Below are 17,290 nucleotides of genomic sequence, written 5' to 3' on the forward strand. Positions count from 1 at the left end.
CTTTCCTTCCTTCCTACCTTCCTTCCTTCCTTCCTTCCTCCCTCCCTCCTTTTTCCTTCCCTCCTTCTCTCTTTCTGTCCTCCCCCCTGCCTTCCTTCCTTATTTCCTCCTTCCTTCTTTTCCTTTCTCCCTTCCTTCTTTCCTTTCCTCCCTTCATTCCTCCTTCCTTTCCCTCCTTCTTCCTCCCTTCCTCCTTTCCTTCCTTTCCTTCCTTCCTCGAGGACAACAGGAGAGTTAAACCTTGATTCATGTCTTAGAGAGCAGAGAGACTAAACATCTCCTATCACACAATATCATGTTTTACCTCAGACATGAAAATATAACATAGACATGATGATGGAAATGTCTCTTTCTGGTAGTTTTGAGTCTCTTTAGTCTCTGCATCTCTACGTTGCCATGGTAACTAGATGGCAGCTGTTACTCAAACTAACTGTAGGTTGATTTTATTCATGTAAAGGTAAAATGAGCAGAGCTTTGTGGAAGTGTGGGGTTTATTGTAGAACCATTAGAGCCATCAGTCTTCATCCTCATAACTACTATCTTATTAAAACTATTAACTATTCATTTCACTAAAACACATGGACATCCATTCCAAGGAAGGAAGGAAAGGAAAGGAAGGAGGGAGGGAGGAAGGAAGGGAAGGAAGGAAAGGAAGGAGGGAAGGAGGACATAGATACAGAGATAATCTGACCCAGAACAGCCTCAGTGACTAACATCAGTAGCATCTATACTAAAATATAACATTTAATATATTTACATTTTTGGTGCATTTTGGGCCATTTTAGGAAAAGTCATCAAATTTCAGAATAAAAGACATTTGGCATGTTTTTACCATCAGTATGTAAAGGGTTAACGAGGTGTAACTACGTGCTTAATTCATGACATCACTAGTCTGGAGCCAATCATGATCCAGGATTCAGCTCACACAGGTGTGATGTGGAAACTTGAAGCCTGATTGGGGGGGGGGGGGGGCGGGGGCATCACACACATCTCCATCCAGCTGGGAGACTAAGAAACTCTGGTTCAAATTTCAGAATAAAAGTAATTTGTGGTGTTTTACAGCTGTCTGTCTGTGTTTTGTCCACCAGGTGGCGATGGTGCACGACGCCCCCCACCCCTTCCCCACCGTGGACGTGCCCGATCACGCGCACTACACCATCGGCTCCGTCATCCTCGCCATCGGCATCACCGGCATGATCGGAAACTTCCTGGTCATTTATGCCTTCAGCAAGTGAGTCTGCGCCCCAAATATGGTCACATACTTCCTGTGAGACCCACGCTGCATTCAGGGTACCACGGAAATCAGAGTTTCAGTTAATGCTTTTAATGGATGCTGTTCATTTAAAAGATGTTTCTACTTTTATGTAATTTTTCTGCACATTTCATTTCAGGTTTTTGTATATTGATTATTGATTAAGAGGACAATCAATCGACACACGCAAATATACTGTAGAACAAAATCAATACATGAATAATGATCGATACTTTATTGATTATACTGTAAATAGTTCAGTTTACAACAGCTACATCCACAGAAACACATTTATAACTATCCAATAGAAAAAGACAAATACAACTTATTACTAAAAATACCCCAAAAATTATACAAATAAAACAAATAAAACTCTCTTGATTAGTTTAAATTTCAAGGTGAATAAATGTATTTGAGAAATTTAAACATAGGAAACCAATATTCTTAAAAAATATATTAATTACAGAGCATAAATTAGAATTTCAAGTCAAATTTTTGTAATGTTTTAACTTACAATTCTTTGCTGTTTTCCTTTATTTTATTTTTCCATTGTTTGTACATAATAAATTTAATTATATTTATTAATTATATTAATGTTTATTGTTGTTAATACACCTTGCATTGTGTTTTATCTCATATAGGTGAGGTTTTAAGATGAGTTCACCTATACATGATTTTTTAGTTTTATATTTCTCTGACTTTTATTTTTGTGCAAATAAACCAAACATATGTACCAGGTGTCACAGCCTGGCTCCAGACTGTGGTACTGAGACTGAGTCTCAGGAGGAAAGAAGAAAGGAAGGAGGGAGGAAAGAAGGAAGAAGGAAGGAAAGGAGGGAAGGAAAGGAGGGAGGGAAGGAAGGAGGGAAGAAAGAAAGAGAGAAGGAGGGAATTAAGGAAAGGAGGGAGGAAGGAAAGGAGGGAGGAAAGAAGAAAGGAGGAAGGAAAGAAGGAAGAAGGAAGGAAAGGAGGGAAGGAAAGGAGGGAGGAAAGAAAGAGAAAAGGAGGGAATTAAGGAAAGCAGGGAAGGAAAGGAGGAAGGAAGGAAGGAAGGAAGGAAGGAAGAAGGAAGGAGGGAGGAAAGAAGAAAGGAGGGAGGAAGGAAAGAAGGAAGAAGGAAGGAAAGGAGGGAAGGAAAGGAGGGAGAGAAAGAAGGAGGGAGGAAAGAAAGAGAAAAGGAGGGAATTAAGGAAAGCAGGGAAGGAAAGGAGGGAGGGAGGAAGGAAGGGAGGGAGGAAGGAAGGAAGGAAGGAAGGAAGGAAGGAGGAAGGAGGGAGGGAGGAAGGAAAGGAGGGTGGAAAGAAGAAAGGAGGGAGGAAGGAAAGAAGGAAGAAGGAAGGAAAGGAGGGAAGGAAAGGAGGGAGGGAAGGAAGGAGGGAAGAAAGAAAGCAGGTATTTTATCATGCAAAAGTAAATTTAATCAAAATAAAGCAGTCAAAATGACAGCTTGGTGGGATTAGTCCATAAAATCAGTCCTGTAGTGTGAGGTGTGACATCGGGCTCAGGTGTCTCATCCTGCTGATCAGTGTTCCAGTTAATCAGAAACCTGCAGACAGAACAAAGCAGAGATCCGTCACACAGGAGCACGCTGCATTTCTGACCTTTCTGTGTCATTTAACAAAAAACATCTCAGAGACGGAACGATCAGAGTTTGGGTTAAAATGTGAAAAAAGCTGCATGTGATAGTAAAAATCTCCAGTAAGTGGTTTCCTCTTAGCTGATTATCCTAAAAGGGCAAAAAACAAACTTATAAAATGAAAGAAAGTCACATTAAATGACGTCACTTCTCTCGGAGGGATCGACGTACCTGCAAAAATTACACTTTAACAAAGTCAATTTTATTTATAAAGCAGCAAATCACAACAAAAGTCACCTCAAGGCACTTTCCACATAGAGCAGGTCTGAACTGTACTCTGTAATTTAATTTAAAGAGACTCAACATTCCTCCATTAACAGCACTTACTGACAGCAGTGAGGAAAAACTCCCTTTACAAGAAGAAACCTGAAGAAACACAGTCAGAACGTATGAAGCAGAGTTTATATTCTGTATTATTAAGAATAATTAAAACAATTTCTAAAGCTTACAATATCAGAGATGATTAGGAGACATACAAGCAGAGATCAATAAGAAGAAACATCTCTTTTCCTCTGCGGCTGCTTCTATAGTTTCTTCCTGTAATGTTTTATAAAAGAAGGGACACAGATCATCTCGTCTGTGTTTGATGAGGATGTAATTGGTGTGAGCTGCTGTTTGGCCTGTAAACCTTCAGCCGAGCCTCCTGCAGTGATAAGACCAGGACCTGTGTGTCTGTAACGAGTCATCACTGCTCGACTCATATCGACCAACACTTTCATCTTCTATCTCTGCACACAAATGTCTCTGAAACACAGAATCCTTTGAAAAGCTTCGGCACATCAACACACTTATTGATCCGATCATTGATGGGAAACATATTGATCTTCCTTTAAAAGCAGACAAGTGTTCCTCTGATAGAAATGAAGAAGCTGAGTGATTTTACACTCAGTAAATACCAAATGAGACTTAAAATCAGAGATGGAGAGTAACTAAGGGAGCTTTCACACTAAACAGTCCATTCAGACCAAAAGCTCTTAGTTTGGTTCGTTTTCGTTGGTGTGAAATCATCAATCACACTCGGGTGCCTGCAAACAAATTTTGTTTTGTTGATTTGTTCAAATGATCCAATATTGACTTTACTGAAAACACATTTGTGTATCAGAACTTTGTTTTTTCTTCTCTCCTCTCCCGTTAATCATCTCAGCAGCCCTCACATTTATCTGCTGACCCTTTGGAGGGGCCCCACCCCTAGGTTGGGAACCACTGGACTACACTAGCTAACTGTATATAAAGTAGTATAAAATAGCTAACTGTATATAAAGTAGTATAAACTAGCTAACTGTATATAAAGTAGTATAAACTAGCTAACTGTATATAAAGTAGTATAAACTAGCTAACTGTATATAAAGTAGTATAAACTAGCTAACTGTATATAAAGTAGTATAAACTAGCTAACCGTATATAAAGTAGTATAAACTAGCTAACTGTATATAAAGTAGTATAAACTAGCTAACCGTATATAAAGTAGTATAAACTAGCTAACTGTATATAAAGTAGTATAAACTAGCTAACCGTATATAAAGTAGTATAAACTAGCTAACTGTATATAAAGTAGTATAAACTAGCTAACTGTATATAAAGTAGTGTAAACTAGCTCCACCTCCAGCAGCTACAACAGTAACATGCTGCTCACTGATGCTTCAGATCTTAAATATCCAGAGTTGATAAAATGTTTTTACTCCTACGCTCAGTTTGTTCTACAATCATCAGTAAAGATCAGAGCTGGATGAATGTGTCTGTCAGTGAAATAACAAACTGCTGTGTGTGTATGTGTGTGTGCGTGTGTCTGTGTGTGTGTGTGTGTGTGTGTGTGTGTCTCTGTGTGTGTGTGTGTGTGTGTGTGTGTCTGTCTGTCTGTGTGTGTGCGTGTGTGTGTGTGTGTGTGTGTGTGTGTGCGTGTGCGTGTGTCTGTGTGTCTGTGTCTGTGTGTAGGAGTCGCAGCCTGCGGACGCCGGCCAACATGTTCATCATTAACTTGGCCATCACAGACCTGCTGATGTGTGTCACCCAGTCGCCCATCTTCTTCACCACCAGCATGCACAAGAGGTGGATCTTTGGAGAGAAAGGTAAAACAATCTACTGTGAAGACTTTAATAGTTTTAATTTATACAGCAGCTCATCGTTACTGTGTTTAATGATCCAGTGATTGATCGCTGTGTAAAATCAAGCAGGATTTTATCATCATCACTTCAGCCTTGATATATGAAAGAGAAGTAAATACTGTTGTCAGGTGACTCATCCTGTCTGAGGAAGAAACGCGTGAGACAGATGTGAAGAAATGTATTTTTCAGGATGAATCCCGACACAACAAGGTTATTGTGTCTTGTGTCGGGATTCATCCTGAAACATATAAAAAATGTTTCCTTTCTCACGCATTTCATCCTCAGACAGAATGAGTCATCTGAATACCTTCACTCAGGTTTCAGGCAGAGCAGCAAACAGCATGACACAACAAACCTGAAGTATAAACAACAAAGAATCCAACAAGACTGAAGTGAAAACCAGGAATTAAAATATTAATTGATTTAACGAGCCAACGAGGTGCAGAGTTAACGAGGATGATGCAGGTGTGGAGGAAAAAAGACAAAAAATAAACTTTATTTGTGAAGCAGCTTTCATAAAAGAAATGCAGCTCAAAGTGCTTTACGTTTAAAGACAGTCTCAGTAACAATAAATGTTGGTGAGAGGATGAATTCATAAATCAGTTAAACTAGTTTTAAAAGCAGCATCAGGTTAAAACAGCAGCAGATAAATTCAGACTGAAATCAGCGTCTCCGCAGCAAGACATCATGGAGGTTACACCCACTTCAATATAATTAATATATTAAAAAAAATTTACATTTAGTATTCTTGTTGGTTTTATATCATTTAAATGACATTTGCACCATTTTTGACCAAACGTAAGACTGAATGCTCCTGAAAATGTCAAATGGTGTAACCACAAAATACGTGATTCTCCAGATTAAATGTAATATTTAGAACAATAGTATTCCATTAGCTTTATTTAATATAAAAGTTATAATGTAAGATCATGCCAAACTAGTTGATATGGTGTTAGGAAGGAAGGAAGGAAGGAAGGAAGGAGGAAGGATGTAAGATCATGCCAAACTAGTTGATATGGTGTTAGGAAGGAAGGAGGGAAGGAGGAAGGATGTAAGATCATGCCAAACTAGTTGATATGGTGTTAAGTAGGAAGGAAGGAAGGAAGGAAGGATGTAAGATCATGCCAAACTAGTTGATATGGTGTTAGGTAGGAAGGAAGGAAGGAAGGAAGGAAGGAAGGAAGGAAGGAAGGAAGGAAGGAAGGAAGGATGTAAGATCATGCCAAACTAGTTGATATGGTGTTAGGAAGGAAGGAAGGAAGGAAGGAAGGAAGGAAGGTGTTTTATTGACTATTTACTGTTTTTAAGCAACGTTCAATTATTTGGTACAAAGTTTTTATGGTTACACCACTTAGACATTTTTACCATAATCCTCTAATATATTCTCTCAAAATGGATTAAAAGCAGAAATTTGATGCTGGGTCCACAAAAAAAGAATGTGTGAAGTTATTCATACGTTTATTTTCACTTTTTAACCCTTTAAATTTAAACTACACCACATGGACACATAAAAACTGACTCAGATGTCAGCAGAGATACGAGTGATTTCCCAGGTTGATAAAGTTGATAAGATGATTTTACTCCTCGTCCTAAAACAAGGAGAAAAAATAAAAGCCTCTGACAGTTTTTGGTCCTGCTGATGATGGATTACTGAAACATGAAATTAGTTTTAAGATGAGAGAAAAACAACTTTTTTTAAATGTGTTATTTTTAAGTTATAATCTGACGTGAGCGTTTTGTTTTTTCCTGTTGTTGTATGAAAACAGCAGCGTCGTGTTTGAGGTCATTTTAATTTGCCAGCGACAGATTTCCTGTGGGGGGGTTTTAATCTCCAGAGCGACAGGAAGCGAAAGCAGCTCACGTGTTGATTTCATGCTTTTTATCATTAATCACATTTACAGAAACTTCAAAAGCAAAAGACTCATTTTTCATATTAAATCAATTTCCCACAGTGTTGAGTTTGTGTTTAAAGGGTCACTTCACCAAATTAACCCCCAAAAGCTAAACACAGTCACGTCTCTTCCCTCCAGTCAAACGTCTCTGTGCTGATAGTCTCTGCTGCGGCTCTAATGTGGAGGTGATGGAGTTCATTTAAACTGAAAAATTCAATTAAAAGAAACTTTAATGAAACTTTTATCCTTTACTTTCTGACTTCCAGGTTGCGAGCTGTACGCCTTCTGCGGTGCTCTCTTCGGGATCTGCTCCATGATCACGCTGACCGTCATCGCCGTCGACCGATACTTCGTCATCACTCGGCCTCTGGCCTCCATCGGCATGTTGTCGTGGAAACGGGCCCTCGTCATCCTCGTGGCGGCCTGGCTCTACTCGTTGGCATGGAGCCTGCCGCCGTTCTTCGGATGGAGTGAGAGGACACACACACACACACACACACACACACACACACCATGGTCCATTGTTGGGAGACATTTCATTGACTTGCATTAAGTTTCTGAAGACTTCACCTAACCATAACCATCAACACTGACCCAAAAATCTGACCCATTTGAGGACATAACTTTTGTCCCCAATTGTGCAATCTGTCCCCAGTTAATTGGTCCTAAGTTGGCAATTTGTCCCAAAACGTAGCCTATGACAAAGCACACATTTATTTTCTGGAGACTTACCCTCAACTTTAACCAGTGACCCAAAAATCATCCTTGTCCCAATTGGAGAGACGACTTTTGTCTCCAGTTGCACAATCTGAAATATGTCCCCAAAAAATAGCCTATGACAAGCACACACACATATCAGACTATGGTCACTTTTGGGAACATTGCATATACATAGATTCATTTTCTGGAGACTGACTCTAACCTTAACCACTGGACCAAAAATCTACCTTTTCTCAGTTGAGCGCATGACTTTTGTCCCCAGTTAATTGGTCCTAAGTCTGAAATTGGTCCCTTTTCTCGATTGGAGAGACGACTTTTGTCTCCAGTTGCACTAACTAGTCCCAAGTCTGAAATTTGTCCCCAAAAGTAGCCTATAACATGCACAAACATACACATCAGACCATGGTCACTTTTGGGGACATTATATAAACTTACATTAATTTTCTGGAGACATAATCTAACCACAATTTTAACCACTGACCCAAAAATCTACTTTTGTCCCCAGCTGCTCAGTCTGTCCCCAATTAACTGGTCACAAGTCTGACATTTGTCCCCAAAAATTAAATAGCTTATGACAGAGCACACACACACACACACACAGACTTAGTGTTGTTAATAAAAGGCTGGTACACAACCGGGGTCGTATTCACAAACATCCTCAGGCTCAAAGTTTCTCCTAATTGCTCCTCTAAAAGTCGCTGATGCATCAGTTGAGTCACATTTTGTCAGTCAAATCTCCTTTTTTTAGCCACGTCTCGACACACACAGACAACGTGGCCTGACAGCACAGCAGGCGGTAAAGTTTTACAGATTCTCATCACTAAATGACCTGAATACATAACAGTGATGGAGACAGAGGGGGACGATGGAGACAGATGGGGACAATGGAGACAGAGGACACTAACAAAGAGAGACGCTCCGTGCTGCGTTTGGACTTTCTAACTGAAACAACACGAGGACGCTCACAGATCTGATGCTTTCACATCACTGATGATTAAAAACAGCATTAAAGGTCTAACAGGTTAAACATGAGGAGATGTTGGGCAGCTGCTCTGCAGGTGCACTTGATTATAACTGTGGTAACCGGGTGGAGACATGAGTAGTACTTCTGATAGGACACTATAATGATGTTATGTAGTATGTAGGCCTATAGGAATAACATGTTCACAAACATTCAGCTTGTGAGCAGCTCTCAGTGACTCAGGGTCCTCTGGACTTCTTCTGTCTTTCCTCAGACAGAGGAGCAACTTTTAGCTCTTAAATGTTTTGTCAGTCTTGGAGCAAAAACTGAGGTTTCTAAAGTTAAGTTCCTTATTGTCAGGAGCTGCTTTTAAACTGGAGGTGTTTTGTGAAGACAATTCCTGGTCTGATGTGTTTCCTTCAGAATAAAAGACACCATCACTCTTTTGGAAAACATATAGAAATTTAGGAGTGTGGATTGAAACACTCTAACTTCTTACTGCGCAGAAAACTGTCGATATGAACTCATGACAAACACTGTTCACACCTACAGAATTTTGTCCATCTGATGAGTAACGCTGTAGCTTTAAGTAAAATATTCACAGTACATGTTTTATTTTTGGTTTGCGTCACGCTGGACAGCAGTCGGTCTGCAGCTTAGATGAGAAATCACAAAAACTCCTGGGGAGAAGCCGAGTTAATAACATGCATTAATGGTACATGACTGCACAGATGGAGAAGTCTCCCTGCAATCTAGGCCTGTAGCAGCAGAACTGAAGAAGACTTTGCTAGTTAAAATCAACAGCATAGATTATAAAAACAAAGTTAAAACAAATAAGAAGAAAAAACAGATTAAACGTTTTGGGGATGATCAAACAGGTTTATGGAGCTAATGGAGTATTAAAACTTCAGCTATGTATGAGGGTGCTATACCATGTAGAGCTTTGTAGGTAATTTAAAAGACCTTAAAATCAATTCCAAAAGAAACAGAGAGTCAGTACAGGTCAGGTAAGATGGGAGTGATGTGCTCTCTCTTTTACTGCAGAGTTCAGTATTAGTTGTAATTTCTTTGTACACTTTTTTTGGGTGGCCAGTAAAAAGTGCATTGCAGTAATCTAACCTGCGTGTAATGAAAGAATTCATTAGAGTTAATTTCTCAGCATCCTGTTTGTACTTTTGCAACATTTCTCAGGTGGAAGAAAGAAAGAATCAGAATCTAAAATGAAACTTAAACTATTCACATGAGATTTGGTCTGGTGATCGAGGCTTCAGAGTTTACTTAAAATCTTTGATTTTGGTCCCAATATAAGTTTTTTTAAGTCCATTTTGTCCTCATTCAGTTTTAAAGAATTGTCACTTATGGAGACTAGACAGGCGCTTATAGAGTTAAGGCTGTCTGGGTTTGTTGGCTCAGTGGAGATGTAGAATTGGGTATCGTCTGCATACGTGAGGATATTTAAACCCCTCCAATGTATCCTGGTTAAACATTCAGTGTTTTCTCTCTAGATTATGTTTTTATTATGATCTAAAACATCACAATTATCTTCCTGTGTGTGTTTGTGTGTCTCGTCCTGCAGGTGCGTACGTCCCCGAGGGTCTTTTGACTTCCTGTACGTGGGACTACATGACCTTCACCCCATCGGTGCGAGCGTACACAATGCTGCTCTTCATCTTCGTCTTCTTCCTGCCACTCTTCATCATCATCTACTGCTACGTCTTCATCTTCCGGGCCATCCGCGCCACCAACCAGTCAGTACAACTGAATATTTAAAAAAGAATAGCTTTGTTTAAACAGATTTTTCTTCTGGATTTTACATTTGATTTCAGTGTTTGAGCTGCAAAAATTACATGATTGAAATCATAATTAGGGTCCGAACGCTGACCAATGCGAAGCCCTATTGTATCTGTAAACCGACATACATGGGGTGGCGAGGGCCGCTTCTAGCAGCTTTAATTTTTATTTATGTTGCAGAGTTCCAATTATAATGTTTAAATAACACTAATAGGCAGCACTCAACAAGAAAAAATAGAGCAGCATATTGTTTTTCTTCTGTTCTCCCATTGAAATAATTCTTAAATAAATCTCTATGATAATTTTACATTAAAGAATATCCTCAGTGTTAGTGAACACAGCGTGTCAGGACTCTCCCTGATAACAGCATATATGTTCATGTTCTGTACACTGTCTGTATTCTACTGTATATTACCCTGAGACTCGTAGTTAATTTCTCTCCTTCTGTTTTTATGTCCTCAGTATTTTAGCTTTGACTGAAATTTGTTATCAAAGAAACACATTTTTGGAGATGTGCAGCTATAAATGTAACGTAAGTGTAAACTACAGGTTTGTGTGTATTTATGTGTGTGTGTCTTTGTGTGTGTCTTCAGGGCCGTGGGGAAGATTAACGGCAGCACTCACAGTCACGGCAGCACTCGAGACTCAGTGAAGAGTTTCCATCGGCTGCAGAACGAGTGGAAGATGGCTAAGATTGCTCTGATCATCATCCTGCTGTACGTCATCTCCTGGTCTCCGTACTCCAGCGTCGCCCTCACCGCCTTCGCCGGGTAAAAAACCAACCAGTAGCTCTCTCCGAGAACTTACCAAGTATATCAGAGGAAATGTTTGTTTTGGTTGAATGTTGTTGGTGAATATTTTCAGTTTATTCAGAAAGCTGCAGTTCCTCTAATGTCCACTAGATGCTACTATATGTTTAACTATACTTAGAGATATTTCTGTGTCTTTAGTTTCAGACTAAACTGGAACTCTAATGCTGAAATATCTTTGAGTCATTTTGGTTCCTCGTTGTGTTTCCTGCTGCAGGTACGCCGACATGTTGACGCCCTACATGAACTCTGTGCCTGCTGTCATCGCCAAGGCCTCGGCCATCCACAACCCCATCATCTACGCCATCACACACCCAAAGTACAGGTTAGTACTCATCTACACCATCACACACCCAAAGTACAGGTTAGTACTCATCATCTTGCCATTTTGACTCTTTTGAGCATACCATCCAGGTACTCATAGTTCTGCATGTCTCTATACTTCTCAGTGTGAACACTCATGACCTCCAAATATTAAGAAGTGTAAGAACAGAAGAAGAGATTTGAGGCACAGAACAGGTCTGAAAGAAACTAAATCTTAAACTTAATGCGGCTTATTTCTACCTTTATCACCGAAAGCACAATAATCCTGTCTCAAACCTACCTTCCACGTTTTTCAGAGCGTAACAGATAATGTGGAGAGTCAGACTGTATCTGAACTCTTTAATTCGAGCCTTTGTTGTACCGACTGGTTTATTTTGATGCGTCTAACCTGCGTCGCTGCGGCTCAGTGAACCGTCACGCTGTCCGACAATCGATCCAATCAGAGAGAGCTCGGCCGCCGTAAGCGCTCTAACACCTCAGCTGAACCAACCGCTGCTCAATTAACCTGAATGTTAACTGGACTGGACAGAATTAATATCACACACACACACACACACACACACACAGAGGTTTAATGCAGGACACATGACCCTGATTGTTGAGAGACTTAAAAGCTGCAGGATGAAAACAAACTCGTGGGTTTTTATGAAACACGTAACTTTGATCAAAGAGCTGAACATGAGTTTAGATATGAAGACTTGACTTAATGCTTGTGTAATAACTTATTTTTTGATGTTTTAGTAGGTGCTAAGTCACCTGTGTAATGATAGAACAGCTACAGATCTGTAGCTAATAGAGGCTTTAAACTTCTGCCAAGATGCACAAGAATCAAAGGGATCAGAGTGGTTTAGTCAAATTTAAAGGGTTAAAATGTGAAAATAAACGTATGAATAACTTCACACATTCTTTTTTTGTGGACCCAGCATCAAATTTATGCTTTTAATCCATTTAGAGAGAATATATTAGAGGATTATGGTAAAAATGTCTAAGTGGTGTAACCATAAAAACTTTGTACCAAATAATTCAACTTGCTTAAAAACAGTAAATAGTCAATAAAACACCTTCCTACCTTCCTTCCTTCCTTCCTACCTTCCTTCCTTCCTTCCTTCCTTCCTTCCTTCCTTCCTACCTAACACCATATCAACTAGTGTGGCATGATCTTACATCCTTCCTTCCTTCCTTCCTTCCTACCTAACACCATATCAACTAGTGTGGCATGATCTTACATTATAACTTTTATATTAAATAAAGCTAATGGAATACTATTGTTCTAAATATTACATTTCATCTGGTTACCATGGAGATCAGGAACCATTTACATGTTTTAAATGAAGTCATTATCAGTATAAGTCCACTTAAATACACTGTAGCTTTTGTGGTTACACCATTTGACATTTTCAGGAGCATTCAGTCTTACTTTTGGTTAAAAAAAAACACTAAATGCTTATTTGTCACTGACCTCTGTCTCTGTGTCCATCTTCAGGGTGGCGTTGGCGAAGTACATCCCGTTTCTTGGGACCCTGCTGTGTGTTCATCCTCGTGACTTGCGCTCAGCCAGCAGCAGCTTCGTGTCCACGCGTCGCTCCACCGTCACCAGTCAGACCTCCGACATCAGCAGCCAGTTCAGGCGGCAGAGCACCAACAAGTCCCGCCTCTCCTCCGCCTCCGACAGCGAATCGGTAAGCTCGGATGGACTTTGATGGATAGCTGCGTGATTGTACTGGTGAGCAGCAAATTTACAATTTCTCCTTCCTCTTCCTCTGCAGGGTCTTACGGACACGGAGAACGATATGTCCAGTATGAGCTCCAGACCCGCCAGCCGCCAGGTGTCCTGTGACATCAGCAGAGACACCGCTGAGTTCCCCGACTTCAAACCTTCATCCAGCTTCAAGTCCAAGATGAAGAGCCACGACTCAGGCATCTTTGAAAAGGTGAAATCACATCATTCATGAACTGATTATTTAAAAAATCAAATCAAATGTGGTGGCTTTGTGACTTTCCTCAGTAGCTTGAACTAGCTTTTGTTTGCTAAACCAAATACATACAAATGTCGGCAGAAGAAATCTGTCTAAAACTGAAATGAAGATTTTATTGTTTATTTTGGAAACTTGGAAAAAAGTATAAAATGTGTAAATTCAAGTAAAAAATAAGAAGTTGAAGCTTTCCCGTCCACACCAAGTACTATAACTATAACGATAACTATACATTTATAGTTAAATGTTTGTAACTGCAGTGGATGGAGGAGTTCACACCACAACTATAAAGACATCGACAGTGTTGAACGATATCGTTGGATCACTTTCAGAAAAACAGCGACAGCCAATCAGAATCCTTCCTATAAACTCTACAGCAGCCTGACAGCCAATCAGAATCCTTCCTATAAACCCTACAGCAGCCTGACAGCCAATCAGAATCCTTCCTATAAACCCTACAGCAGCCTGACAGCCAATCAGAATCCTTCCTATAAACCATACAGCAGCCACCGGTGTTCATGTTAAGGGGTGGGCAGAGGACCGCCGCTTGTTAATCTGCTCGATGTGCTTTTCAGCTCAGAGCAGAAAATCCTCTTAGATCACCATCACTGAGTCTCATTTCTTACAGCTCTGATCAGTAAGGATGAAATAAACTGAGTGTGTGTTTGCTTTCTCCTTGCAGACGTCCTACGACAATGATATCTCCATGGCCGGGGTCAGTGAACGCAACAGCGTCCCAAACGTGAGTCACTCACTAGTTTATCAGCAGGACGAGTCAAAATACATTTATTCACAATGAGAGGACAAACAAACAGTGAATCAGGTCTGAAATATGACAAACAACACATGGAAACACCTTAGCAACCACCTTAGCAACCAAGGATGGCCCTTCAGGCAGAAAAAACACACAGATTGAAGTTTATCTGACATGATAACAGCACATAAAGCTCAATATGTCCTCTTTAAACTGACCACAGGATTATATTCTATTTTCTTGTCTAGATTAGAGATTTTAACTGGGTGGTACGACAGCAACAGATGCATTTACAGACACAGTTATTAACTCTCTGAACACTTTGAGCCGTGTTAAATGTCAGTGTAAATGTGAGTCAGTGAGTTAAAACATGAGCTGATGATGGTTTGATATTATCGGTCCTGACTGTCAGAGGAAGAGACAGAGCAGCGTTCATGTGATGTCATCCAGCCAGCTGACAGGAAGCATGTCTGTTTTGTCCTGTTATATCAATCAACCAACCAACCATTCAATCAACCATTCAACCAATCAACCAACCAATCAACCATTCAACCATTCAACCAACCAATCAACCAATCAACCAATCAACCATTCAACCAACCAATCAACCAATCAATCAACCAACCAATCAACCAACCATTCAATCAATCAACCAACCATTCAACCATTCAACCAACCAATCAACCATTCAACCATTCAACCAACCAACCAATCAACCATTCAACCAACCAATCAACCAATCAATCAACCAATCAACCATTCAACCAATCAACCATTCAATCAATCAAACATTCAACCATTCAACCATTCAACCAACCAATCAACCAACCAACCATTCAATCAATCAATCAATCAACCAACCAATCAACCAACCATTCAACCAATCAACCAATCAATCAATCAACCATTCAACCAATCAACCAATCAACCATTCAACCAATCAAACATTCAACCATTCAACCAATCAACCATTCAACCATTCAACCAACCAATCAACCAACCATTCAATCAATCAATCAACCAATCAACCATTCAATCAATCAACCAACCAATCAACCATTCAATCAACCAATCAACCATTCAACCAACCAACCAACCAATCAACCATTCAATCAACCATTCAACCAATCAACCATTCAACCATTCAATCAACCAATCAATCAACCATTCAACCATTCAACCAACCAATCAACCAATCAACCATTCAATCAATCAATCAACCAACCAATCAACCATTCAACCAATCAACCATTCAACCAATCAACCATTCAATCAATCAACCAATCAACCATTCAACCATTCAACCAACCAATCAACCATTCAACCATTCAACCAACCAATCAACCAATCAACCATTCAACCAACCAACCAACCAATCAACCATTCAACCATTCAACCAACCAATCAACCAATCAACCATTCAATCAATCAATCAACCAACCAATCAACCATTCAACCAACCAATCAACCAACCAATCAACCATTCAATCAATCAATCAACCAATCAATCAACCATTCAATCAACCAATCAACCATTCAACCAACCAATCAACCAATCAACCATTCTATCAATCAACCAACCAACCATTCAACCAACCAACCAATCAATCAACTAACCATTCAACCAATCAACCAACCAACCAATCAATCAATCAACCAACTGCAACCATTTGCATTAATCTGATCAGGATTAACACTTTAACGCTGACAGCGCTGGTTATTATATATTTATTGTCTGATATGGTTTGCCTGCCTGCATCTCGTCTACATAACAGAAATTAGGTCATACTCGATTGAAAAGTGACTTTTAAAGTTCTGACTGAAGCTGCATGTTGTTCATTGTTCAGTTTTTGGTGATTAAAGGGAGACTTCGTGTTTTCCTGTCTGACAGAGCTCTGACATCACAGACGGTCACATGATGAGAGGTACGATCGGTCGCATCCCGAGCATCGTCATCACCTCCGAGACCAGCCCCTTCCTTCCCATTGGCCGAAACGGCTCCCGCTCCGCCCGCAACAAGTCAGCCAACAGCAACACAGGGGCGGGGTCAAGCTAGAGCCCCCCTCCCCGCCCCTCACACCACCTCACCCCCACTTCAGCTCATCACCTGCCGTCACCTGACCAGCTCACGTCCAATCAGAAATGTAGAAAGTGACAGGCGTGCAGACAGAAACACAGCGAAGGATTCACTCTGTTTGATTTTACTTTTAAAAACGGAACCAAACTGTGCAAAATATCACTTAAAGAGCAACTTAACAAAGAAAATACACTCACAATCCAGTTCAGACTGTAATGTGAGTTGTGGTTGAGTAGCTGTGATTGAAGTTTCATTTTAACACATTTTTTAAAATGTTTTTCTATATAGTAGAAGTACATAAAAGAAGACATGATTTTCATTCTTTTCACTTTATGAAAGAAATCTCTGCACAGCTGAGTAGAGTCGTGGCAGGTGCATGAGAGGAAAGTGGAATCAAAAATAAAAATTAATGGATAAATAAACACATAGCAGTGAGCGAGGAAGCATGCAGAAGTTTTTTTTAGAAGTTTGTGTAGCGACTCGACACAAACTCACGCTGAAGTTTGGCAGCAGACGATTAAACGCCTGATGTGATACGATGTGAGAATATTAAACAACAGGAAACATCGGAGCCCTAATAAGTGATCCAGCGATGGTTGAACACGGCTGCTAACAGCTGATTCCACGTAGAAAGAGAAAAATCTGACTAAAAACTAAAAACCCTCCTGTCGTCCTCCCATCTCTTTTGACTGTTCCTTCTTTCCTCCCTTCCTTCCTTCCTTCCTTCCTTCCTCTTTCTTTAATTTGTCCTTCGTTCTTCCCCTCTTTCTTTGCTCCTTCCTCCTTCCATACTTCCTTCCTTCTTCTTCACTTCCTTCCTCCTTTCCTTCCTTCTCTCCTTACTTCATTCCTCTTTTCCCCGCTCCCTCCTTACTCCTTCACTTCCTTCCTTCCCTCCTTCCTTCTTCCTTTTCTTCTTCACTTCCTTCCTTCCTCCTTCCTTCTTCCTTTTCTTCTTCACTTCCTTCCTTCCTCCTTTCCTTCCTCCCTTCCTTCTTC

The 17,290-nt window shown here is 40.2% G+C and overlaps 1 protein-coding gene across 1 annotated transcript; it reads left to right on the top strand.

Moving 5' to 3' along the window:
• The first annotated feature begins 1,094 nt into the window (after window positions 1-1,094).
• On the top strand, window positions 1,095-16,270 carry LOC128373243 (melanopsin-A-like). Its single transcript, XM_053333534.1, has 10 exons — window positions 1,095-1,231; window positions 4,821-4,954; window positions 7,149-7,352; window positions 10,140-10,311; window positions 10,948-11,124; window positions 11,381-11,488; window positions 12,971-13,166; window positions 13,254-13,418; window positions 14,143-14,202; window positions 16,106-16,270. The coding sequence occupies exons 1-10, from the start codon at window positions 1,095-1,097 to the stop codon at window positions 16,268-16,270; spliced, it is 1,518 nt and encodes a 505-aa protein (XP_053189509.1).
• Window positions 16,271-17,290: the final 1,020 nt, after the last annotated feature.

Source organism: Scomber japonicus, chromosome 14 (genome assembly GCF_027409825.1).
Source record: "Scomber japonicus isolate fScoJap1 chromosome 14, fScoJap1.pri, whole genome shotgun sequence".
Classification (NCBI taxonomy): domain Eukaryota; kingdom Metazoa; phylum Chordata; class Actinopteri; order Scombriformes; family Scombridae; genus Scomber; species Scomber japonicus.

What these genes read in the sequence shown, in the direction of transcription:
- LOC128373243 (XM_053333534.1), top strand. Translation starts at nt 1,095, where the DNA reads ATGGTGCACGACGCCCCCCACCCCTTCCCCACCGTGGACGTGCCCGAT. An exon ending in GCCGCCGTTCTTCGGATGGA is followed by an intron (nt 7,353 to 10,139) that starts GTGAGAGGACAC and finishes CTCGTCCTGCAG; the next exon opens with GTGCGTACGTCCCCGAGGGT. An exon ending in GCCCTCACCGCCTTCGCCGG is followed by an intron (nt 11,125 to 11,380) that starts GTAAAAAACCAA and finishes TTCCTGCTGCAG; the next exon opens with GTACGCCGACATGTTGACGC.